The 25,660-nt window shown below is 46.3% G+C and overlaps 1 protein-coding gene across 7 annotated transcripts in view; it reads left to right on the top strand.

Moving 5' to 3' along the window:
• utrn (utrophin) overlaps positions 1-25,660 on the top strand; it is a 233,379-nt gene that overhangs the window by 143,817 nt on the left and 63,902 nt on the right. For all 7 annotated transcript variants that reach the window (XM_056294966.1, XM_056294968.1, XM_056294967.1 and 4 more), the window contains exons 54-57: positions 2,382-2,650; positions 5,518-5,664; positions 14,157-14,235; positions 19,508-19,568. In XM_056294966.1, the coding sequence (XP_056150941.1) occupies positions 2,382-2,650; positions 5,518-5,664; positions 14,157-14,235; positions 19,508-19,568 (556 nt within the window). The remainder of the gene's footprint in view (positions 1-2,381; positions 2,651-5,517; positions 5,665-14,156; positions 14,236-19,507; positions 19,569-25,660) is intronic.

Here is a 25,660-nt window from a genome sequence, read left to right as displayed (position 1 = left end):
ACACTAATTGGACTCAAAAGACTGCATGTATACGGTACGAATGGTGTGAAAGATGTGTACTGGTACGCACAATCTCACCACCCGTGGATTTTTATACATTTGGAAACCTGTGTGGAAAGTGGTGCAAGTATACTTTTCATGTGTACACATGGTTTACACATTTGGTCCCTGGTTGATTCTCAGGAATATCAGATTCTGCCTGTTCAAACATAGATAGCTTAACCATGCAATCTTACCTGTGTGCTAGCAGAGCACTAACTACATTTAACTGACTACCGTGTTGTCAGATTTTATGTTTACACTGCCAGTGAGATGCTGCCGTCAATCATCATGTGATTGGACACTCACACAGTCCTGGCAGGCAGGTTATGGAGCATTAGGCAGAGGTGTTTAAGTACATTTAATTATAGTTGATTGTGCTTTTTTATCGAAACTTTGGTTAAAATCCTTTAGTTGGTGTGGTGGTGTATTCCATTGCCTACCAACACGAGGATCGCCGGTTCAAATCCCCGTGTTAACTCCGGCTTGGTCGGGCGTCCCTACAGAAACAATTGGCTGTGTCTGCGGGTGGGAAGCCGGATGTGGGTATGTGTCCTGGTTGCTGCGCTAGTGCCTCCTCTGATCGGTCTGGGTGCATGTTTGGGGGGGAGGGGGAACTGGAGAGGAATAGCGTGATCCTCCCATGTACTACATCCCCCTGGTGAAACTCCTCACTGTCAGGTGAAAAGAAGTGGCTGGCGACTCCACATGTATTGGAGGAGGCATGTGGTAGTCTGCAGCCCTTCCCGGATAAGCAGAGGGCGTGGAGCAGTGACCGGGACGGCTCGGAAGAGTGGGGTAATTGGTCGGATACAATTGGGGAGAAAAGGGGGGAAAATCCAAAAACAATAAAAATCTTACAAAGTTACAGACCTTTTTTGTATCATGTATACATTTTCAAAATTAGAGTCAAGTTAGCGTTGGCTTTAAATGTCTGTCTTGGGCAACTGCAGAAGGTCACCAATGAGAGGACCGTTCTAATGAACCGTGAATGGTTTTATTTCACTGAACTCAACTACCTGCCCTTTTAATGTTGGCAGTGTAGGGCTTCCTTTTCAGGACTCACACAGTACTCTAAAACAGTGCACTGTATCCAGTCTCTGCAGCCCCTTAGCCCCGTCACCACATGATGCAAGATCTCTTGGTTTTAGGAAATAATCTTTATCTGCAGAGTGCGGAGCTCTTATTTCTTGGCCACCTTCCGCATCCATCATATTGAACACCAACCAAAAGGTTAAATCCATTCAAGTCTCGTTAATGGCCTCTTACTGACAACGCATTTTACCTACTTCATACTGGGGCAGTTAACAGTAAATCAGTAGCTCATATTTAGCTTCATTGAGCTCATACTGAGTGAAGTAGATATAGCAGATTTAAATAATTGTGCAGTATTTACTAATAAGTTTTAGAACTTGTTATAATCTGTTTGGTATAAAAGAGAGCTGGGGTTTGTGACGGAAGCTTTATGACAGGAAGGCATTTAAAAGTAAATTCGATTCAGTTTTGTGGTTGACAAAAAGTGAAATCAGTGGAATTCCGCCCACTAATAATTCAACTGTTGATCAGTCAGTCAAAGATAGCATCTCAGCACTAGATAAGCACTAGTTCATTATGCATGCTGTCTCTGTACCTCTCAGCCCAAACCGATGAATCAGGGAAGCCTCAGTTAAGTCAGCACATTTCCTGTCAAACTGAAAAGACCTACTGTGTTAATAATTAAACAAACCCAAGAGGCTGTGTACAGGGCGTGGCACGACTTCAGAGCAGAGACCGATTGGCTTGTTTCCTGTGATCTCCAACGCGTATATCAAAACTTCGTTTCATTGTATAAATAGATAAGAAGCTGATTTAAGATCAGAGGCAGAGCATGTTGTTTCACGATAGTGGGCGGGACATCTGAGGGTGACACTGATCTAAAGCCTCGGTGAGTTTGATCCACTCTCCTTGTCACCGGCTTTGTCTGCACTAGTGACCTGAGCGGCCGTTCTTGTGCCTCACTTTCTTCATTATCATCGAATGGCACTGTCATGCTGCACTGTGCCTGCCGTGAAGTGCTATCTCTGCCTTGCAGATGCTCACAGCCATATTTGGCTGTATAACTGCAAAAGAGAGAGAGGGCGGTTGTGTCAGGAGACTGAGACAGTAATTCAGTCACCAGCATGCCATGAGAGTGATAAGAATTGAGAATATATAAAAGCTACCCGACTGATATTGTAAAGTGAACACAGATATGGGTTGGGGATGTTCCTCTCTTTTTCCACCTCCCCTTCACTCTGTCTTTCTGTGCTTTGATATGTCACCTATACTCTGTTCTCACCACCTTTCCCCCTCTCTCCCTCCAGACCTTAGCCCAGAAGAGAAGGCCCGCGGAGTGGCCCGGGCCATCCGCAAGCAGACAGGTGAGGTGCGGGAGCGTTGGGAGCGACTGAAAGGACATGTGGGCGGCTGGCAGAACCAGGTGGAGCGAGCCCTGGAGCGCCTCCAGGAGCTCCAGAGCTCCATGGACCAGCTGGACCTTCGGCTTTCCCGGGCTGAAGAGGCCAAGGCAACCTGGCAGCCCGTAGGGGACCTGCTTATAGACTCCCTGCAGGACCACATCGACAGAACTATGGTGAGAGCGAGAGGCCAGCATTGATGATTTTTTTGTTTTTTCCTTTTTAACTTTCAACTAGGTTATTACCATTCAGATTAAGGATCTCTTTTCCAAAGGTGATTTCGCCAGGACTGGAAGCGCCATTTAAGTTCAAAGCTGATAAGAGGTAAAATAGATAAGTGAGGGAAAGATCAAGAGAACGACCGTGAAAGTGACAGAGAGGAGACACCGTGGTGGTGCCCGGAAACAGTGAGCCGAGCAAACGTGAGGAGAAGCAATTCCCTCCCTGTTCCATTACTTTAATTAACTTGCACTTCAAACACAATCTCTGTAACACATTGTCTATCCCCATGGCATTACTTTGCACACACAGATGCTACAGATACAGATGCCTAATATGCATACCCCAATATACGTTGCCACTTCACAGCTAATGCTTTTTAATGCCTATTAACAGAGCTGCTTTCCTAAGTATTTAACATGCGGATTACAGACGCTTAATGATCGCAGTGTTGTGACTGACGGGAAGAGTCTTGAAATGTCATCGACAAAGTTGGAAACATGTTGTTGTTGTCGTCCATTTAACTGGGGCAAATCCATTTGGTCAGCATATTAAATGAATGAGCAGCAAGTCAGGCAAATGTTGGAACACTAACTCTCTGTCCGCAAAAATAACTTTTTTCCATCGGTTATCAAAAGCTTTTTATACTAGCCTAGTACATACAGGGATCACAGCTTGGTGGGCAGAAATGCTTACAACATAAGACAAGATTCAGTACAAACTTAGCTGAGAGGCAAATTAGCAGAGAAATCTAAGAAACAAGAAAGCACGAGTAATCACAAAAAAGAAATCTGTAAAAATTGGGTCTTTGCTATACAGTCCTACTGACATATGAATATTAAACTGGTAAGAAGCAAATCAACAGAAAAATGTCTACAGATCTAAAAGTATGTTTTACTCACTACAAATTAGACCACTAAATACCCACTGCATATTCTGTAACCATACAAAACTACACATTAACACAAGTTAAAGTACCGTCTCTCATGTCATCACCAGCCGCTTGTCTGGGGTCGCATCGCGGTGGCAGCAATCTAAGTAGGGCACTCCAGACGTCCCTCTTCCCAGCAACGCCCTCCAGCTCCTCCTGGGGGACCCCAAGGTGTTCCCAGGCCAGATTGGACATATTAGTCCCTCCAGCGAGTTCTGGGTCTACCCCGGGGTCTCCTCCTAGTTGGACGTGCCCGGAAATCCTCCAAAGGAAGGCGCCCAGGAGGCATCCTAATCAGATGCCCAAACCACCTCAACTGGTTCCTTTCGACGCGAAGGAGCAGCAGGTCTACTCCGAGCTCCCTCCGCATGTCCGAGCTCCTTACCCTATCTCTAAGGCTGAGCCCAGACACCCTACGAGGAAAGTCATTTCAGCCGCTTGTATTAGCGATCTCACCCTTTCGGTCACTGTCCAAAGCTCATGACCACAGGTGAGAATTGGAACGCAGATTGACTGTTAAATTGAGAGCTTTGCCTTCTGGCTCAGTTCCCTCTTCACCTCAACAGTCTGGTACAACGTCCACATTACTGCTGATGCTGCTCCAATCCGCCTGTCAATCTCCCGCTCCATCCTACCCTCACTCGTGAACAACACCCCAAGATACTTGGTGCAACAACTCATCCCCAACCTGGAGGGAGAAATCCACCATTTTCCAGTAGAGAACCATGGCCTCAGACTTGGAGGTGCTGACTCTCATCCCAGCCATTTCACACTCAGCTGCAAACCACCCCAGTGCGTGCCGATGGTCGCGTTCTGATGAACCCAACAAAACCACATCATCTGCGAAGAGCAGAGATGTAATTCTGAGGTTCCCGAAACGGACACACTCCTCACTTTGGCTGCACCTTGAGATCCTGTCCATGAATATCACAAACAGAATCGGAGACAAGGGACAACCTCGGTGGAGTCTGACACCCACCGAAAACGTGTTTGACTTTGTGCCGAGAATGCAGACACAGCTCTCACTTCGGTTATACATGGACCGGATGGCTTGTAGCAACTGCCCCAGTACCCCATACTCCCGCAGAACCCCCCCCCCCCCCACAGAGTGCCCCGGGGTACACGGTCATAATCCTTCTCCAGGTCCACAAAACACCTACACACTGGCTGGTCAAACTCCCATGCCCCCCTCAGCACTTCCGAAGGGGTAAAGAGTTGGTCCGTTGCTCCACGGCCAGGACGGAATCCGCATTGTTCCTCCTGGATCTGAGGTTCAACAATCCGTCAGAGCCTCTTCCAAAACCCTAGAGTAGACTTTCCCAGGGAGGCTGAGCATCTTTGTTGAGGAAAGGATCTTGTTTCTTTAAAAGGCCAGCGATAGGTCAAAGGAAAAAAGGAAGGAAGCTGTGGTTAGATGGCGAAAAGAGAAACTGCACAGCAAGGTCATGTACCGTGCTGCAGCCTGAATTTTGTTAATGCAAAAAAAAGAAAAACGATTTGTACCAGGGAAGAAAATGAAGTAGCTAGAACTAGAGCGGACTGTATGTCATGTTCATTTGATGGGTGCATCATTTTACGATTTACTCTTAAAAAATTCGTCGTGTGAAATGTTTTTCAGATCTATCTGATTTGCACTAAAATCTGTTTGCACAAAAGTTTATTATACTTGTTTTGTTATTGTGACAAAGTTTTCGAATACCAAGTGTTGCATGAAGTGCAGTCAAGGAGAGGCAGTAACATATTTTATCCATCCATCCATCCATTATCTGACCGCCCCAGTGCGCGCTGGAGGTCGCGTTCTGATGAAGCCAACAAAACCACATCATCTGAAGTACCGTTATACAATGAAATACAAGATTGCAGCTGATTTCGTGTTTTCACTTTTCTCCCCAGGTGTTCAAGGAGGAAATCGCCCCCCTACGTCAGGACGTACGCTTAGTCAATGAACTGTCGGCGGAGCTCGCTCCGATGGATGTCCAGCTGTCCTCCACCGCCTCCAGACAACTAGACCAACTCAACATGAGGTGGAAACTGCTGCAGGTGAGGTTGGAGGGCCTCTGCCTGAATAGCAGAGAGACTAAGAACCCCATATGGCGAAGCAGTTACTATTGATTTTGAAAATTGCATTTTTCCTTTTTCATCATACCCTCTGCGACTTTTCACAATTTATTCTACCTCTAAATGTCTCCGCTTACAGAATCCTAAAAGTTTGACTTGGAAAATAAATACAGGTTTGGTTTGTGTGCCTTTTGTGTGATAATGTGTTGTGTTTGTCAGCCATGACATGACAGATTGATGCAGCATTGTGAGTGTGGTCTATAAAGCTCGGTTAAAGGCCATTTTAAATATCAAGAATGATTTTTTTTTGCAATTTATTTGCACATCAGTGAGGACTAGTAGTGGTAGTAGTAGTAGTAGTAGTGGTAGTAATGATGATAATTTTATAACAATAAGACATACTCAAGCTGGCCCATTGTCATCCTGAAGTACTGCCTGAAGTGGCCATGGTACAGTTTTAGCTTTTGGATCAGACAGTTGAACTCCCCATGTTCATTCCTCCCTAGCTCCAAATTGCGATGTAACCAAAATCGCTGTTTTCAGTTTTGTTAAAATTAGAAGGAAAGGATAGCCGCTTTATTTTGTCCGTGTACAGTTTTTCGGTTACAATAAAATTTGTTTTCCGCATTTAACCCATCCAACTGTATAGGAGCAGTGGGCAGCTGTGGTGCGGCATCCGGGGACCAACTCCAGTTCTTCTTCCTATTGCCTTGGTCAGGGGCACAGACAGGAGTATTAACTAGTGCTGCACGATTAATCACAGTCGCGATGTCAGCCTGTGCAATTATATAACCGCAAAAGGCTGTGATTTAATTAGATAGTGTGCATGTGTGAATGTCTGTGTGCAGTCTGCACATCTACACCCTTAATTAAGAGATGACCAGTCAGTTTCTGTTTAGACAGTGAAGCGTGTGCAGTCTACGGTCACATGACTAGCCGGTGTGCTGTGTGCAGACCAGAAAGAAGGAAAAAATGGATACCAGTGACAACGGGCAGGTTAACGCTGATGGCCAAAAAAAAAGCTACCTCTGTTATATGGGAATATTTTGGATTCAGGCTCAGTGACATTGAGCAAAAAGAGGTGCTGTGTAAAACATGCAAAATGAAAGTCGCTACATGTCGCAGCAACATGACAAATTTGTATAATTTGTATATGTATAAATTTGTTTATTATATCACAATTGCAAATTGTGTTATTGTCCACAATAATTGCAATATGACTTTTTCACCAAATCGTGCAGCACTAATATTAACCCTAACATGCATGTCCACCATCATTGGACACTGTTGAATCCATCTCGTCCTTTTTTACTGTGGTGCGAGACTTTCTTTCTATGGTGTTCTAAATTTGTGCCACAGCAAATATAAATAGTTTTTAAGTGACAATCTTGCCTGTGAATCTTTCGTATACTTGTGTTGTTTATTCGCAGCGCACAATTTAAAATAGCCATAATACACCTACCAAAGCCATTGACCAAGGCACTGACCTTAGAACCATAGTCGGTTCCTGGGTACTGCTCTGTGGATGTCTACAGCTGCTAAATAGTTAGGATGGGTCAAATGCAGAGGACTCATTTCCCAACGGGGATCAATAGAGTAACTGAACTTTAACATAATGCTTCAGTGGATGTAGAAATCAATGTTGGATTGGCCTGCTGCCTCTCAATGTCAGTTTGCCAGAGAACTGGGATCAACAGGTGTGCCCTTCTAGTCCCACTCTGATGTATGAGAAGCTAATTCGAAAAGTGTTGCTTAACCCTTTGGGTCAGGTTCCTGCACCTTGAATTAAGGACAGTTTCCTTCTCAAAGCTGCAAGCAACTGTCCAACACAAGCGGCTTTTGATTTGACACAAAGCTCAGAGTGTCTTTTAGCCCACAGGTCTCTTAGAAAACCTCAGAACTCTGTCAAAATACACACACACACACACACACACACACACACACACACACACACACACACATACACACACACATGTAGCTGTACACAGATTCCCAATAATGCCGCGTTGTTGCATAATATCTGCCAATTGCAGCGCCATATGAACAATTCACTTTGCATATTCACAATTTGCATGTATGCATATGTATTTGCTAATCATTTATAGCTAAGTCATTGAAGTGGATTTTATTCCCAAGTCTTAGATAAATTGTTTGGCCTATTAGAATATCTTTATATTATATATATTTAACTGAACTGTTTTCACTAAATTATCCTTCTCCTATTAATTTGATTAGTGAAATGATTTAACAGTCCGTAGACTCAGCGGTATTTATTTGACAGCTGAGTTTAGAAAAGGCAAGATTAATCCAATTTTGAGTTTGACTGTAGGGAGTCACTCCTAATGACACACTGGAAGCAGAAATGTTGGTCACAGGGGAGGTGGGAGTTGTGGAGCCACAGCGTTGTGGCTGGTAATATTTACCTCAAAGGCAATAAGCAGATTGCCTTCTCGTTCAGTTAGCTGTGGAGACAGCGCAGTAAGATCACGAGTTAGAAACCAGGGTCGTTCTTCAGGGGAAATCAAACAGTTTGAATAAATATCACTCTCAAATGTCATCTGTTAATACTTATGCTTCATAATTGTTTGAGGGTGGAGTATGAAGTGCATACTTAGTATGTGTGGATCACTAATTCTGGCCTCCACCCGTCCCCATCCTTATTGGAAGCTTATTGCTTCGGCATAAATGCTTGAAGGAAGCTTGTTTGGAACGGTTCAGCTTCCAACACCTCCCTAACCCTCGTCTGTTATTGTCCGCATGTTGGATTCTTATCCAAGTCACTTTTTTTAACACAATGCTTTTGACAAAAACAGAGGACTATCACAAAGTCTTTTTCAGAGCACCAAAGAACTTCAATGTTTTGAAAAAAAAATTTTTTTTTTATTTTGAGATACTTTATTGATCCCTGTAGGGAAAATATGCTCTGCATTTAACCAGTACAATACAAATTCAAAACTGAGTCAATCCAAGTAAAAGCCAGACAAACATTACAGATCTTCAGTTTTTCTTCCAATCCCACTTTTCATTCTGCTACAGAAAGTTGAATCAGTTCGTATGAACACGTTTACAGAAAGAAATGGTTCATCACTCATCTGAGTGACCTCTTCAGTCTAAACTGACTGCAGGTATCCTCCCCCTTATAAACAATACAGTGGCATAACAACCCAAACCAATGACCAGTTTCATATGCAAATATGGGTGTGACCATTAGCTACAGTTAGAACGGCCATGTGTACTATTCACAGAGGATTTGGGAATGTTTGCAACAGCACTGTCAGATGGTGACAGATGTACTCTTAGCACTCCCTCGATTCAGGGATGGTCGTTCCCTCTTAACATAGATGGCCTCTTTGACTCCCCATTCAAACCAGCGTTCCTCCCCATTAAGGACGTGCACATCTTCACCCCTGAAAGAGTGACCACTGGCCTGTAGATGGGTGTAGACTGCGGAGTCCTGGCCTGACGTGTTAGCGCTCCTGTGTTGTGTCATCCTCTTGGCCAGCGTCTGTTTAGTTTCCCCGATGTACAAGTCACGGCAATCCTCCTGGCACTTAACAGCATACACTACGTTTGTGCCGGGGGACCTGATCCTTGGGGTGCACCAGTCTCTGGTGCAGCATGTTTTCGGGTTTGAAAGCAACTGCGATGTGGTGTTTGGAAAATACGTGTCTCAACTGTTCCGACACTCCCACCACATACAGAATCACCACTGGTTTATACTTAGCCAGCTGTTGTCCTTCTCCTCTCTTCGATAGGCTCGTGCACTGTTTGGGCGTCTTCCTGGCTTTGACAAATGCCCAGTTAGGATAACCACACTTAACCAGGGCCTGTTTAATGTGGGATTTCTCCCCTTCCCTGGCGTCAGTGGAGATGTTGTCAGCTCGGGGGGGGGGGGGGGGGGGGGCAGCAGTAAGAGTACATCTGTCGCCATCTTACAATGCTGTGATTGCAACCATTCCCAAACCCTCTGTACACATGGCCATTGTGGCGGTGCAGTAGTTAGCACGGTCCCCTCACAGCAAGAAGGTCCTGGGTTTGAGCCCCGGGTATTCCAGCCTTGGTGGGTCATCCCGGGTCATTCTGTGTGGAGTTTGCGTGTTTTCCCCGTGTCTGCCTGGGTTTCCTCCGGGTGCTCCGGTTTCCTCCCACAGTCCAAAGACATGTAAGTCAGGTGAATTGGCCATAGTAAATTGTCCCTAGGTATGAATGTTTGTTTGTGTGTGTGTGTGTGTGTGTGTGTGTGTGTGTGTGTGTGTGTGTGTGTGTGTGTGTGTGTGTGTGTGTGTGTGTGTGTGTGTGTGTGTGTGTGTGTGTGTGTGTGTCGGCCCTGTGATGGCCTGGCGGCCTGTCCAGGGTGTCTCCCCGCCTGCCACCCAATGACTGCTGGAATGGGCTCCAGCATCCCCGTGATCCTGAGAGCAGGATAAGCGGTTCAGCTAATGGATGGATGGACATGGCCATTGAAATGCTAGTTAATGGTCAGGGTAATTTGCATATGAAACTGATTGTTGGTTTTGGTCATTATGCCACTGTATTGTTTATAAGGGCGGGGATACCTGCAGTCACTTGAGACTGAAGATGCCAATTCGATGAGTGATGAAACGTTTCTCTCAATGAACATTGTGCCCAGATGAACTGATTCAACCTTCTGTGATTTTCTTACCTGGATTACTGAGCATGCATAAAGACTTTTCATTCCACTCCATTCATTCTTTTGCCTCTCTTTGTTTACATATGTGGGCACATATAAACTGAGCTTTTCCAGAACAGTTCTCTCCCTTTCTTCTCATTTTTTTCTGTCTGCTTTTTTTCATTGTCTGTTTGTCTGTCTGTCTGTCTCTCTCTCTCTCTCTCTCTCTCTCTCCCCCCTTTCCTATCTGCATGACGATTTAGCTTTATATTAACCAGACACACAGGGGACTGAGAGATGTCCCCCTGCCTAGCTACCTGTTCTGTTTGAATGCAGCCCCCTGCTCAATGCAACAATTTGTCACTCTGCATCAATGGCACTGTTGTCACACTGCACCAGTCACATTTGCTGCTGTCCCTCCATCCCCACCCGCTCTCCCCATTTGAATCGCATTATCTGATGTGCTGTGGGACTTGCAGAGCGAGCTCAGAGTGAAGCATGTCCCGGGCCCGGAGGGGAACCGCAAAGAAGTCTCTTAATTAATAATCAGATAGGCTGAGAAGAGAAGGAGAGCCTGTGAGTGAATAAGGAAGGGACTTCCCTCACAAGGTTGTATACATTCAGTTCCCTACCACTGTGCAAACTTGAACCACCGAGTGTTTCCAGTTGTGAATGGGCAAGGGATGTAAAAGTCTTTCACTTTATTTTGTCTTCAAATGCTGTTTGACCTAGATGTGGGCTATGTCCACTCACCAATTTTGGATCCAAGTCTTCCTCCCTCAGAGAAATGGCTCAAAACAGGTGCAGAGAAGTAAAAATAAAGGCGCTATCTCTTTAAATGCGGCCTCAGAATAACCGCTGTTGCTAGCTTGGCCAGTGATGCCTGTCATGCCCAGCGGTAGCACAAGGGCATCCAGGGTACTCAGCCCAGCTGTGATGGCATCAAATTGAAGCACACCAGGCCGGCACAGATGGACGGCAATCTACAGACAACGGGGTGGAAAATTGTTGCAGCAGCCATCTTGTCTGTCTGTGCAGAGACCATATCTAAACTCCCAGAATTGAAGCAAGCTATGTCCCAGTTTTAGATTGATGAGGAAGAGATGGGATCAGGGGGAGGGAAAAAAAAAACAGGAATGGGATTTCTATATCTCAGTAAAAAAAAAAAAACTGAAAATTCTGTGCAAAAATGTATCCCATTACAGAAATAGATGCGTTATCCTATTATGTGTGACACCCTGGAGACGCTCTTTAGCGGCACTATTTTGGTGGCCTATTGGTGTTTCTATGGAGAGACTCCATAAGTCTCATAGTAATGGTCCTAGTGATGAAAGAGTGTCCATAGCCGGCATGCTGTGTCTATGTGTGGGATGAGACACGGTAGAATGCACATTTACTGGCCTGCCCATTTGACTGAGCCTCTGCCTTATTTTCCCTGTGTGAAAGAAGAGAACAGCGCCGCTAATAAGCCGAGTCTGACTGTGTAGTTTGATGATTTGATTTTCTTATGCAGACAGCCCCCATCTTCATCTCTGCGGGACAGTGAATATATGAGTCATTAGTCGGTAGAGGGAAACTGAGCCGGCGGCCATTCTTTGTCTATTTCCCTGCTCCCTGTATAGATTAGCCATATCCGTCTATCATAGTACCTGGCATGTCCATGTGGGTGTGTTTGTCTGTCTGTTTCAGCGGCTCAGACTGTCAGTAATATTCAGGTGGTTATAGCCTGATGCCATGCAGTAACACCAATGTCTTATAGGGGACAAATGCACTGCTGGAGAGGTCAATACACTGTTTACAGGGGAGCATATAAGTGTATGGGCTGTATTTTAACAATGTAAGTGCGCGGTGTAAAGCGCACGGTGCCAATGCATTTAGGGCGTGTTCAAATCCACTTCTGCTAGTTTAACGGCGAGTCTGACTGTGCAGAGTAAGGCGCATGGTTCAAAGGGGTTGTACTTAATGTCTTGATCATTGGTGTGATTTGGGGGTAACGTGAAATAAACCAATCAGAGTGCCATCTCCCATTCCCTTTAAAAGTCAAGTGCGCGTGCACTTGGGCAGATTGCTGTTATAATGGCAGATTTGCAGAGTAGTAGGAAAGAACGCTTCTCTGCAGAGGAAACGGATCTGCTCGTACGCAAAGCAAAAGCATGCATGAGCAGAATGTTGTGTCTTCGCCAGTTCAAATCCGCATGTTACCTCCGGCTTGGTCGTGTGTCCCTACAGACACAACTGACCGTGTCTGCGGGTGGGAAGCCGGATGTGGTTGTGTGTCCTGGTCGCTGCACTAGCGCCTCCTCTGGTCGGTCGGGACGCCTGTTCGGGAAGGAGGGGGAACTGGGGGGGAATAGCTTGATTTTTTTCCCCCCTTTTTCTCCCCAATTGTATCCGGCCAATTAACCCACTCTTTTGAGCTGTCCCAGTCACTGCTCCACCCCCTCTGCCGATCCGGGGAGGGCTGCAGACTACCACATGCCTCCTCCGATACATGTGGAGTTGCCAGCAGCTTCTTTTCACCTGACAGTGAGGAGTTTCACCAGGGGGATGTAGCAGGAGGATGACACTATCCTCCCCCCTCCCCCCTCCCCAGACAGGTGCCCTGACCGACCAGCGGCGGCACTAGTGCAGCGACCAGGACACATAGCCGCAACCGGCTTCCCACCTGCAGACATGGCCAATTGTGTCTGTAGGGACACCCGACCAAGCCGGTGGTAACACAGGGATTCGAACTGGCGAGCCCTGTGTTGATAGGCAACGGAATAGACCGCCACACCACCTGGACGCCAGCTAGCACATTTGCTATTTAAACAATGTGGCTGCTGGACGGGAAAATGACCACTGCGTCAGTCTGAAACTAGTAAAGACACTTGGGTTGCACTTTGTGCCGGTTGTAAGATAGACAACTATGTGTTTGACTGTATGTGTCTGTGTGTAGTCATGTTTGGCTGCTTGTGTGTTTTGTACCCCATAGCTGCATAAGTTCATCACATTAGCCCTCATTTTTACTGGATTTGTGTCATGCAAATGTGAAACACTGCAGATGTCAGTCAGTGTAAGGCATTGAAACCATTTGTGTAAACTGGGTTTTTCATCAGAACTTTGCCTGCTCGGAGTAATTACTTGAACATTTAAGGGGGAAAATGACTACAGTATGTGGTGGCAGTTGAAAGTAGGATGCAACTTTAATGGAGAACCTCTAATGATGAACTTAGGGGGTAGGGGATCATTCACTGTCCCCTACCCCTTGCACATCATCAAACCTACAAGAAATCTAAAGTCTCCATTGGACGGCTTGGACCATGAGTGAGGAAACCAGAACAGCCAGAGGGGAAGCTTGAGAAGATACGGGAAGGATTTATAGTCAGCACAAAAGGTTCGGGATCAAACTCGGGACCTTGCCAAAACATTGCCAAACACTAAGCCATGATACTGCCCCACAGGCACATTGTGTGCCCCCCCCCCCCATAGCTTATTGGTTTCTCTGTGCTGAGAAAATTGAGTTCCATATAAAAACGTCAACCTTTTGTGATGGTTAGGTTTCTAAAAAGGTCTGTGTAAAGTTAACGGAACCTGAATTCATGGTGGTGAATCATGTTATTCATTCAAGATGCAGTATATAAAAGTTTTTTTTAAAAAGGTATATATGTTTTTCAGATTAACAAAAAAGAACAACAACTCCTCTCCGTATCAGCTGAGTTGAAAAGTGGAACCCCCCCCCCCCCCCCCCCGCCCAGCACTGACCTTTGGGCAGACCGCTGTATTATATGTTTGTGAACAGTAATTGAGCTCGCAGTAGAATTATCAGGCCTTTTTCTTTTGTTCTGTGTTGGTGGTTGTCCAGGTGGCAGTGGAGGACAGACTGAAGCTCCTTCAGGAAGCCCATCGAGACTTCGGCCCCTCCTCCCAACACTTCCTCTCCAGTGAGTACAGAAATAATATCTCCACGGCTCAGGTAGTCACAGCTCGGGTACGGTGGTTCATACCGCTGACCTTTTCATAATCCATCTTGTGTCTTTCCAGAGTCATGTTAACTAAAAGGACAAGTGCGAATTTCCTCTGCCTCACATGTCTCACATGCAAGCACACAGACAGACACATGCAGAAACAAAGACATGGTGTGAGTGCACGCACACGCACACGCACGCACACACACACACACACACACACACACACACACACACACACACACACACACACACACACACAAACCGACTGTTTGGTTTGCAGAGGAGGCATTTTACGCTTGAATAATGTAAGGCTTAATCACAGCTCTCTACTGACTTCCTCCACTTCCTCTCCCCAAAGAGGTTATTATTAAAAAGGAGGGAGAGGGAGAAGAGTTGTGAGAGAGGGGAGAGGTAAAGGAGGAGAAGACAAACGCTGGAGACCATTAACCAGCCAGTGTTGGTGTCTTAAGACTCTTTCCTCTTCCTCCGTTTCCATTCTCCATCATCATACAGCCATTAGTGTTGCTTCCCACCTCCACTCCCCACTTCACCTGGGATGTCTTGGTTTGGCTGTCAGACACAGAAAAAAAATGGACGGTGTGTAGTTCTGGGCAGTCTGGAGACTGGGAGGACATGCTGTGTCTCTGATAAACGCAGAGTTTGCCAAAATAAGCATGGCGGGAGCTCAGCAGCCAGGCCAGACAAATGAGCGTGAGGAGTGTTAGGAGTCTCCTTTCATCCTTCATCGTTGGCTCCTACCAGTTACTCCCATTGCTCAATATTCCCTGGAGGATCAACAAGGATCTGTAACTCTCACCTATTCATCTAGTGTATCCTCTGGTCTTTCCTAATCTTTCTGTCTGTCTGTCTCTCTCTCTGTCTTGCTTTGTTCACTTATTTGCCTTTGACTTCCTCTCACTGTACATAAAGGCTGTGTCTGAGAGGAGAGGAAGAGGGAGGACCGCAAATGAAGCAATAACATCTCTGCGCCGCGTGGCTTGTGAGAGAATCAGAATCAGATTTATTGCCAAGAACAAGAAAATACAAGGAAATTGTCTTTGTATGTTGATGCAAGAGGGAAAAATTAACAATAGTAAAGATAACAGTTAAAAAGAATAATAAATAAAATAAAAATGAAAGTAAGGTGCAATAAGGTGGAATCGACACCGTTCTAGAGTTGAACATGAGACTACGTGGTGGCCCCTGATGCCTGGCACTGGGTGGCAGGAGTTGCATTTACAAAAAGTTAGAATTTTAAGTGGTTATTTATAGAATAAGAGTTATTTACAGGGTAGTGCAGGTTTATGTAGGGTTTCCATATACAGAGAGCACAGTAGGGAAGATAAAAGAGGATGGAGGGGGCAATGTCAAGATCTGTGGGTGTCTGGGGGCTTGTTAGAAAGGCCTACTGCTGTAGGGAAGAAGCTTTTCTTGTGGCGTGAGGTTCTGGTTTGTATAGACCTTAGCCTCTTGCCCGGGGGGAGTTTTTTGAAGAGACTATGGCCTGGGTGGGGAGGGTCAGTCATGATCTTTCCTGCTGGCCTCAGTGTCTTAGAGGGCATACAGGTCATGGAGGGATGGCAGGCTGCAGCCAGTCACCCTCTCAGCAGAGCAAATGATATGCTGCAGTCTGCCCTTGTCCTTGGCAGTGGCAGCAATTGAGTTGAGGATGGTCTCAATGATGGCAGTGTAAAATTGCGCCATCATTGGCTTTGGCAAGTTGAACTTTTTCAGCTGCCTCAGGAAGTATATCCTCTGCTGTGCCTTCTTGGTCAGCTCCCACTTCTGGGTGATGATGGTGCCCAGGAAGCAGAGGATTCCACAGTGTCGACTGGGGAGCCACACAGGGTGATGGGGGCAGGTGGGGCTGGATAATTTCTGATGTCCACAACCATCTCAACTATCTTTAGAGCGTTGAGCTCCAAGTTGTTTGGGCCACACCATGACACCAGATAGTCCATCTCCCATCTGTAGGCGGACTCATCCCCACAAGAAATGAAATCAATAAAGGTGATGTCATCAGCAAACTTCAGGATAGATAGATAGATAGATAGATAGATAGATAGATAGATAGATAGATAGATAGATAGATAGATAGATAGATGTACTTTATTGTTCACAAGGGAAATTCATTTTGCTCATGTTAGTACATACAGGCAAGACAATAAGTAAAATAAATAAATTGGACCGTTATGAAAGCTGAAAAGATTTTAAAATTATGAGAATGTGTGTGCGCGTGTGTGTGCCTGAGTGCATACATGTGTGTGTGTGTGTGAGTGTGTATGAGGGGTGTTCGCACAACAGGTTCTAGTTCTTCCAGGCGGAGGGGGCAAGGGGGTTGTGGGGGGTTGTTTGTTAAGGAGCCTAATAGCAGAAGGGATGAAACTGGCCCTGCTCTTTTTTGTTTTGGCTACAGGGGCAACATGTATCCTATACCAGAGGGCAGGATCTGAAAGCAGGTGCTGAGGTTATGAGTTGAGTCTCTCACGATCTTACTTGCTTTATTCACTGCCTTCTGCTCATAGAGCTGCTGGAGGGTTGAGCACTGCCTACCGCAGAGCTTGAACCCCAAGGTGATCACCCTCCGCAACTTGGTCTTGTTGGTCTCTGAGAACCCCTGATATCGTAGCAATACAAGGAGCTTGACTGACTGGTGACTGGAAGTGCAACTGTTTGTATACAGGGAGAAGAGTAGAGGGGAAAGGACACAGCCTTGAGGGGAACTGGTGCTGATGGTCTGAGAGACGTGTTTCCCCAGTTTCACGTGCTGCTTCCTGTCAGATAGGAAGTTACTGATCCACCTGCAGGTGGAGACAGGCATATGCAGATGGGAGAGTTTGTCCTGCAGCAGATCCGGGATGATGGTGTTGAAAGCAGAGCTGAAATCCACAAACAGGATCCTGGCGTAGGTTCCTGCAGAGTCCAGGTGCTGGAGGATGAAGTGAAGTGCCATGTTTACTGCATCATCCACAGACCTGTTGGCTCTGTAGGCAAATTTTAGGGAGTTCAGGTGTGGGTCAGTGATAGTTTGAAGGTGGGACAGAACAAGGCACACAAAAGGCTACATTACCACAGAGGTCAGAGCGATGGGTCTGTAGTCATTGAGTCCTGTGGTTCTTGTTTTTTTTTGGGGGGAACTGTAAGATGGGGGTGGTCTTAAAGAAGGCTGGTACATGGCGTGGCTCCAGTGAGGTGTTAAAAATATCTGCGAACACCAGGGACAGCTGGTCGGCACAGTGCTTCAGGTTGGAGGGAGAGACAGTTTGCTACCGCAGCTTTGCGGGGGTTCTATCTCTTGAACAGCCTGTTAACGGCCCTCTCCAGGATGGAGAGAGTCATCCCTGTGGTAGGGGAGAAGGGAGCCTCTAAGGTGGACAGTTGTAGAGAGGCCCAGGCCCCTGCTAAGGCAGGGGAGGAGGAGCTGGTGGTCAGGAGCTGGTGGGCGGAGTCAAGGGGGATGGTGTCAGGACTGTTGCATTGTCTTTCAAATTGTCAGAAATCATTCAAATCATTGGCCAGAAACTAATCATTTGTGGAGTTTGGGGAGCTTTCGGTTTGTAGTTGATACAAGATGTCACAGCTTCAGTGTACTTAACCAGACTGTTGGTGGCGGACCTGAAAACATCCCAGTCAGTACAGTCCAAGCACAAGTGAAGATCCGTCGTAGCTTCATTGATCTACTTCTTAGATGTCCTCATAACAGATTGGAAGAGTTTTCATTTTGGCTTTTATGCAGGAGTCTGGTGGACCATGACATGGTCAGAGTGTCCCAGTGCAGCACAGGGGACTGTGTGATAGGCACTGTTGATTGTAATGTACCAGTGATCTAAAGTGATCCCCTCCCTGGTCGGGCATTTAATCAGCTGACGGTATTTAGATAGTTCTTGGCTGAGATTCCCTTTGTTAAAAAGTTGCTGGAGACAATAACTAAAGAGTCTGGGTTTGTCCGCTCCACACACAATAGCTGGTCAGCAAGCAAGCACTGTGCCTCCTGCATGTTAAATGTAAACACTGGCTAGAATGAATGACGCAAACTCACGGAAGGAGTAGAGGGGTTCACAGTTGATGAAAAAGAACAGGAGAACAGTGCTGCAGAATCACTGTCATGTCTTTACACTATACACTGTTAACATAAAAACAAATACCTCCACCTTTCATTTTGCCGGAGAGCTCTGTGTTGCGATCCACTCTGAACAGCGGGAAGCCTGCCTGCCAGCTGTAGCACAGAGTCCTGTATTGCTCTACACAGCCAAGTTTCCATGAAGCACAAAATGCAAGATGAAGAAAAGTCTATTCTTCCCTACCAGTAGATGAATTTCGTCTAGTTTGTTGCACAGTGATCACACTTTAGAGGGAAACATTCCCGGCAGTGGAGTGCGTAGTCTACTTCTGCGGAGGTGTACGGGCGCGCCAGCTCGTTTCCCCCTCCTCCAGTGTTTACTGCGTGAACAAAGGTGAGCGCACCTTTGACCAAAATGTCCAGTAATTCCACAGATGGGATCAGAAAGTTGGGAAATAAATCTGCAGAAGTAGTTTCCCTGAGCTTCCATAAGCTCTTCTCTGGTAAAAGAGGTCTGGGTATTGTAGCAAAACACTTGAATTTATAAAAACAAAAAAAAACAAAAAACCAATGCCAAACAGTGTGCACCAACACACCGATGCTACCATTAGTGGCGCCATCTCGGTGGTATACGAGCTGCTGAAGGCTTACGTTTGGCTGCTTTCCATATCAGCAGTCATTCTGCACATTGCATTGGTCTTTTAATATCTCCTTACGACGAGTCTGTTTTTTCCGCTCTGCCTCTTATCTTGTGTTCTCATAATGAAATTCGTAAGATTAAACAACACGGATGAAGTAGCGCCTTTTTTGCAGATATGACTCTAGGAATTGTCTTTTTTTTTTTCTTCCCTCTTCCACCGTCTCTCTGTCTTGGCCCTTTCTCGCTCTCTCTTGTAGCTGAATAGAGAGAGTGACACCCATTTACACTTGTCCAGTTTAATGCATGTTAAGGCTCTTATTGGTACAGCTAGCCTACACAATTCAAAAAGGGTTTGGCACTAGCTTTATTTAAAGCTATGCTCCAAACATTCATTGGATTATTGTGCTGCATATAAAGTTGGGCTGCATTCATTAATATGTTGTTTTGATTTTGATCTCTCTCTCTGTCTCTCTCTGTCTCTCTCTCTCTCTCTCTCTCTCTCTCTCTCTCTCTCTCTCTCTCTCTCTCTGTCTCTCTCTCCCCAGCTTCTGTACAGCTCCCCTGGCAACGAGCAGTTTCTCAAAACAAGGTTCCATATTATATTAAGTAAGTGACAAGAAATGTGTTGGATTGTTGTGTGTGTGCATGCATGTGTGTATGGGTGAATGTGACTGTGGACTGTTTCTATTCTTGTGTTCTGTCTCTATGGACCGTTTCAATTTTTATGAACATATGATCCTACGGTCACCTGCAGGGGTGATGTTGTATCACATCTAAAGTGGTGGAATCTCACCTGTGTAAATTCTGTTGAATTAAGGAATCTTCAGACCCTTTCTTGTAGTTTTCAGAACTCTGAAAACCCATCTTGGACTCTGTTTGTGTTTTCCGTTCCTATGTCCTCAAAACACCTCCTACCCTCACCATCCCTCAGCCGTGATTTATGGACCACCTCCTGGCTGCAGTGTCCTTGAGGTCAAACACCTTTACACAAAAAGGAAATCAGCAGATAACAGTGTATCTCTCTGTGTTCATGTCATTGTGCAAAACCTCACACTGGGCTCTTTGAAAGGGAAAACGTACTTTCAGACTATGAAGAGTCCAGCCCTGGGCTAGAATTAGCTCCAGACTAACTCATGGCTACTTTAGCCTGTGTTCACGCTTAGTTTGTTAGCACAATAATTAGTTTTAGCCCTGGGCTTAGCGCTCACATTCATATTCTAAAGCCAACTAAAATCTGCTGGGCGAATTCATCATTTGACAGGATATATGATGTAGTGAGGTCATGCATAGCTCCAAAGCTAGTGTAGGTAAAAACCGTAGAGTCGCATACAATGTATTTAGTAATTTTACTCAGCGACTTTACTCTTTGCTCTATTGAAACTAAACAGGCTAAGAAAACATCAAACTGTGGAAAAAGAGACCTTGGTGTTTTGAGTTTTATGGAGACAAAAATTATGAAAATATCTGGAGATGGTCAGCGCGTAGACGTCCTGTCGGCCCACATTGATAAATATACTTGCATTTCAGCTTTAATATCCCATTTGAGAACCCTACAGTTAAGCACCAACTTCCTTTCACACCATGTAAAAAATTAAAATGAGGGCGCCCGGGTGCCGTGGCGGTCTATTCCGTTGCCTACCAACACGGGGATCGCCGGTTCAAATCCTTCGGATACCTTCAGCTTGGTCGGGCATCCCTACACGCCCACACCCGGAAGCTGGATGTGGGTAGTATGTGTCCTGGTCGCTGCACTAGCGCCTCCTCTGATCGGCCGGGGCACCTGTTCAGGGGGGAGGGGTAATGGGGGGAATAGCATGATCCTCCCAGGTGCTACGTCCCCCTGGTGAAACGCCTCACTGTCAGGTGAAAAGAAGCGGCTGGTGACTCCACATGTATCGGAGGAGGCATGTGGTAGTCTGCAGCCCTGCCCAGATTGGCAGAGGGGGTGGAGCAGCAACCGGGATGGCTCAGAAGAGTGGAGTAATTGGCCAGATACAACTGGGGTGAAAAAGGGGGGAAAATCCAACAAACAAAAAAAATTAAAACGAGGTAAAAAGATTCCTCTGTTTTTGAAGCTACAATTCATGTTACATCAATAATCATGTCCCTTGGAAATGTGCATATGGTTATAACAATCTATTGAATTCTCTTTGACCGACTGGACTGTTCCTACAAGAACGGTCATGTCCACTTCAGCTCATGAAGGTGCAATGAATGTTGAATGTGCAAATACATCAATGCAACACTTAAACAAGAAAAAAAAAAGAACAATTCATAACAAACGATACAAAAACACGTGCACACGCACACACACTTGCTCATCTGTTCCCATTAGAGCTGTGATGCTATCAGAGCTCTGGTGACCTCTGACATACATCAAACAAGGATGGCCACAACTCCTGCAGGCGTGCATATTCCTTGCACGTACATCCTGTGTTGTGCTCCCCATTAGTGCCTTTCCTTCACGCCATTTGGCCCATGGCGCATATTAAAATTCAAGGTGTTTGACCCAGGCATTGCTCATTCAGTCCAGCATCAGCTCTACCATTTGAATAGATAATACATCGCTCAGCCCCTGGACAGCTTCCCTTTCTCTTCCAATAGTCGGTATAACAACTTTAGTCGAGTGCCTCACTCTGCATTCTAACTGCATTTTAAATCAGGCCAAGTATTTGGCAACGTCTCTTTTTGAAAAGGCAGAGAGGAGCCCCACGCCGGGTGTGATAATCATGGCGTCGCCACTATTGGTAACTCAAAATGGAATCATACCTACAGAACAAGATGGCAGAGCCATGAGAGGGTAGGGAAATTTGTTTCAATTAACCAATTAGGTCATTAAGTTCAGCAGGAAGAAAATTCCATTTACACAGTAGGCAGCCCAGCCAAAAGTAAAGCGGAGAGAAAAGGGCAAAACAGTTCATTAGACATGCACACGTATAGGCCGACAGATAGCAATGCAAACAGCCAGGCGTTAACCAGGTATGTAAATGGTAATTATATGGTAATTTTAAGGTCTTACCCAGAAAATATGGAGGTGGAGATGCGGATGAGGGGAGATGGATTTCAAAAGCGGGGATGAGAGAGGGAGTGAAAGGGGTGGAGAGCACCTGTACTGTGTTTAGGCCTGCAGCTTAGGACTGGAGGGGATCAGAGATGAAAGCCAGAGACAGACTCTGAAGCAGGCTTATAACTTTGGAGTCAACAACAACCTGTGATCACAGATGCACCCAGCTAGTGAACCTTTTATTCCACCACGCAAACACAATGACATGCCTGTATAAGCACACACACCAACACAAAGGACACACGCATGTACTTATATCGGCAAACATACATGCACAAACATATGAAAAACGGTGGGACATATTAACAGCACCAAGTCGACTTGTGAACCAAGACACACACACTGTTTGTCTCTTTTTTTTTTTTGATCCCCCCCTTTCTCCAAATTGTAACCCACTCTTCCGAGCCATTCCGGTCACTGCTCCACCCCCCAGACTACCACATGCCTCCTCCAATACATGTGGAGTCGCCAGCCGCTTTGTTTCACCTGACAGTTGAGGAGCTTTGTTAGGGAAACGTAGCATGTGGGAGGATCACGCTATTCCCCCCATTCCCCCCATTCCCCCCTCTCCCCCCAAACAGGCACCCCAACTGACCAGAGGAGGCACTAGTGCAGTGACCAAGACACATACCCACATCTGGGTTCCCACCCGTAGACAAGGCCAATTGTGTCTGTAGGGACATCCGACCAACCCGACCAACTGTCTTATCCGTCCCCCTAGCTTTGTGGAACCCATAGCAAGGAAGCAGGCTGTCTCTCCTCAAGGTAGCCCACTGACCCAAAATGGCCTCTGAGCAATAGGAGCAACTTTGAAATCTCCAGGGAAAAAAACCCACTTTTCATCACCTCCAGAAAAAAAAGAAAAAGTGAATTCTGGACCCATTGCCAGGACTAATCATCAGAGGTCCCTTGCAGAGCAGTGACGTTTGAAGAACACTTGGCTTCGGTCTTTGACACATTAATTCAGGTTCCAAGAACCTCCTCTGCATGGCTCCCATCTCCTCCTCTCCCCTCCTGTCTCATTTCTTTGAACTTACAGAGCACCTCTATTAAAACCACGTCTGATACATCTCCCCCAGGATATTGTATCAGGTACCCTGCAAGTCCAATATTTTCATTAGAGCCCTCTGTTAGCCACCACTAGCCGGAGACCGCAGATGCTGTCCTGCATGACCTGTGACATTTTGGTGGCTCTACATGTCCAGTGGGCTGTCACAGAGAAACATAGCATGGCTGCGAGCCTGCTAAGATTAGATTTAGGAGTGTCCGGGTGGCGTAGCGGTCTATTCCGTTGCCTACTGACACAGGAATTGCCAGTTCGAATCCCCATGTTACCTCCAGCTTGGTCAGGCGTCCCTACAGAAACAATTGGCCGTGTCTGCGGGTGGGAAGCTGGATGTGGGTATGTGTCCTGGTCGCTGCACTAGCGCCTCCTCTGGTTGGTCTCGGTGCCTATTCGGAGGGGGGGACTGGGGGAGCAATAGCGTAATCCTCCCACGCACTATGTCCCCCTGGTGAAACTCCTCACTGTCTGGTGAAAAGAAGCGGCTGGCGACTCCACATGTATCGGACGAGGCATGTGGTAGTCTGCAGCCCTCCCTGGATCAGCAGAGGGGGTGCAGCAGCAACCGGGACGGCTCGGTAGAGTGGGGAAATTGGCCGGATATGCTTGGGGAGAAAGGGGGGGGGGATCAGATTTAGCTTCTCTAAACATTTCAGAGCTTTATCTGTTTATGCTGGCTGTGTCTGTCTATTTCCCTTTTTCTTATTCTGAGAAAAGAGGCGCGTGTGTGCGTGTGCATGCATGTGTTTTCCCATTTATTTATGCATGCGTATGGATGGGTGTGTGTATGCCCCCTTGAGGACAATGTATGGACACGTTAGCACGGCCTACAATAATTACCGCATTGAGATTAGCAAAGTTTTAAGGCAAATTCAGAGCAGCTAAAAACCCTTCACTTACATTAGGACAGTGTGAAGGGGTAGTACTGTGGAGAATAAAAAAGTTTAGGCTTTGTGTGGAAAGCATGTGGGGAGAGAGAGTGAAGAGAAAAGGTGAGAGAGAGAGAGAGAGAGAGAGAGAGAGAGAGAGAGAGAGAGAGATCGAAAAGGTTGTCAAGTGGAGAATGCAGGCACTTATCACTTGTCACTAACACTTCACGATAAGTCTGGCAGAAGAGGGCTGTCCCCGGAAGGGGAGGGAAGGAAAAAAAAAAGGAAGTTCAGAAATCTTGCCCCCTTTCTCTGACCCACTCAGATATGTGCGTAATTCTGTCTCGTCGGATGGCGAGATACACAAGAAATCAGTCATCTGCACAGACGTGCTTATTCATGAGGGTGTTGATGTGTGCGTGTGACAGCGACAGACTCCCTCCCTGGAGGAGAGCTGCTGTGGCGTCGAGCGCTGCGTCGCAGTGAGTCGGTGGTTGTTCTGCAGCCAGCAGCTTGACGAGATACGTCTACCCAATTGCCCCCGTGCGTCCAGTCTGCCATTAGATCCACTGATAACAGTTGCCATGGAGGCAGGCCATGGAAGTGAATTGTCATTGGCTTGTGTCAAGACGTTCCTCTTCAGAGGTACAGATGTTGAATTTTGATGTTCTTCGATTGAATACGCTGACCTCTTTTCCTTGGGGCAGGCGGATGAGTAGGAGGGATCACTGACAGCCGCAGCGTTTTGGTGAGCGTTCTGGTAGAAGTGAGTCGTATTTATGTGGAGGAAAATTAAACAAACGTTGGAACCTTCGGTCTGTGTGATGGAGGAAATGCTGGCATTGGACAGGAAATGTTTACAAAAGTGGTCCTCATTTACATAATCTTATTATCATTGTGCATTCAAACTAGGAGGTGAATTTTGTCTTACCTTCAACTCCTGCTGCATCGTTTTATGTTAATGTTAAGGTTTCAGTGGGTCACCAGAGGCATCTTTTGTGACGGATTACAAGGCAAACTGACTCATTCCCACCCCTGCCGAAAACAAGTATAAGAACCAAATAACGCAGGTCAAATGTCTTATTTTTGATAGTTATGTATAGAATATAAACGTTACAGTTGCTCCCCTTGGGTTTGTTCCAAGCTATAAAGAGCTTCTGTTGGAGGAAGTCATGAGTCCTCTCAAAGCACGAAGAGGAAGGACGATAGAGCTGCCTACAAATCTGTCAGTTTTTGTCCCCCATTCATTTTTTCCTCTTGTCTTTTGTAATTTCCCCCTTTTTTTTCCCCAATTGTACCTGGCCACGACATGGTGGCACAGTTGTTAGCGCAGTCGCCTGACAGCAAGGAGGTCCTGGGTTTGAGCCCCGGGGTAGTCCAACCTTGGGGGCCGTCCTGGGTCGTCCTCTGTGTGGAGTTTGCATGTTCTCCCCGTGTCAGCGTAGGTTTCACCTGGGTGCTCCGGTTTCCTCCCACAGTCCAAAGACATTTAGGTCAGGTGAATCGGCTATACTAAATTGTCCCTAGGTGTGAATGTGTGTGTGTGTGTGTGAGTGTCTGTCAGCCCTGTGTGATAGGCTGGCGGCCTGTCCAGGGTGTCTCCCTGCCTGCTGCCCAATGACTGCTGGAATAGGCTCCAGCATCCCCGCGACCCTGAGAGCAGGATAAGCGGTTCGGATAATGGATGGATGGATGTACCCTG

The sequence above is a fragment of the Lampris incognitus genome, chromosome 15, assembly GCF_029633865.1.
Source record: "Lampris incognitus isolate fLamInc1 chromosome 15, fLamInc1.hap2, whole genome shotgun sequence".
NCBI classification, from domain to species: Eukaryota; Metazoa; Chordata; class Actinopteri; order Lampriformes; family Lampridae; genus Lampris; species Lampris incognitus.
The sequence above is the reverse complement of the archived record's forward strand: the minus strand, read 5'-3'. Positions and strand labels throughout refer to the sequence as shown.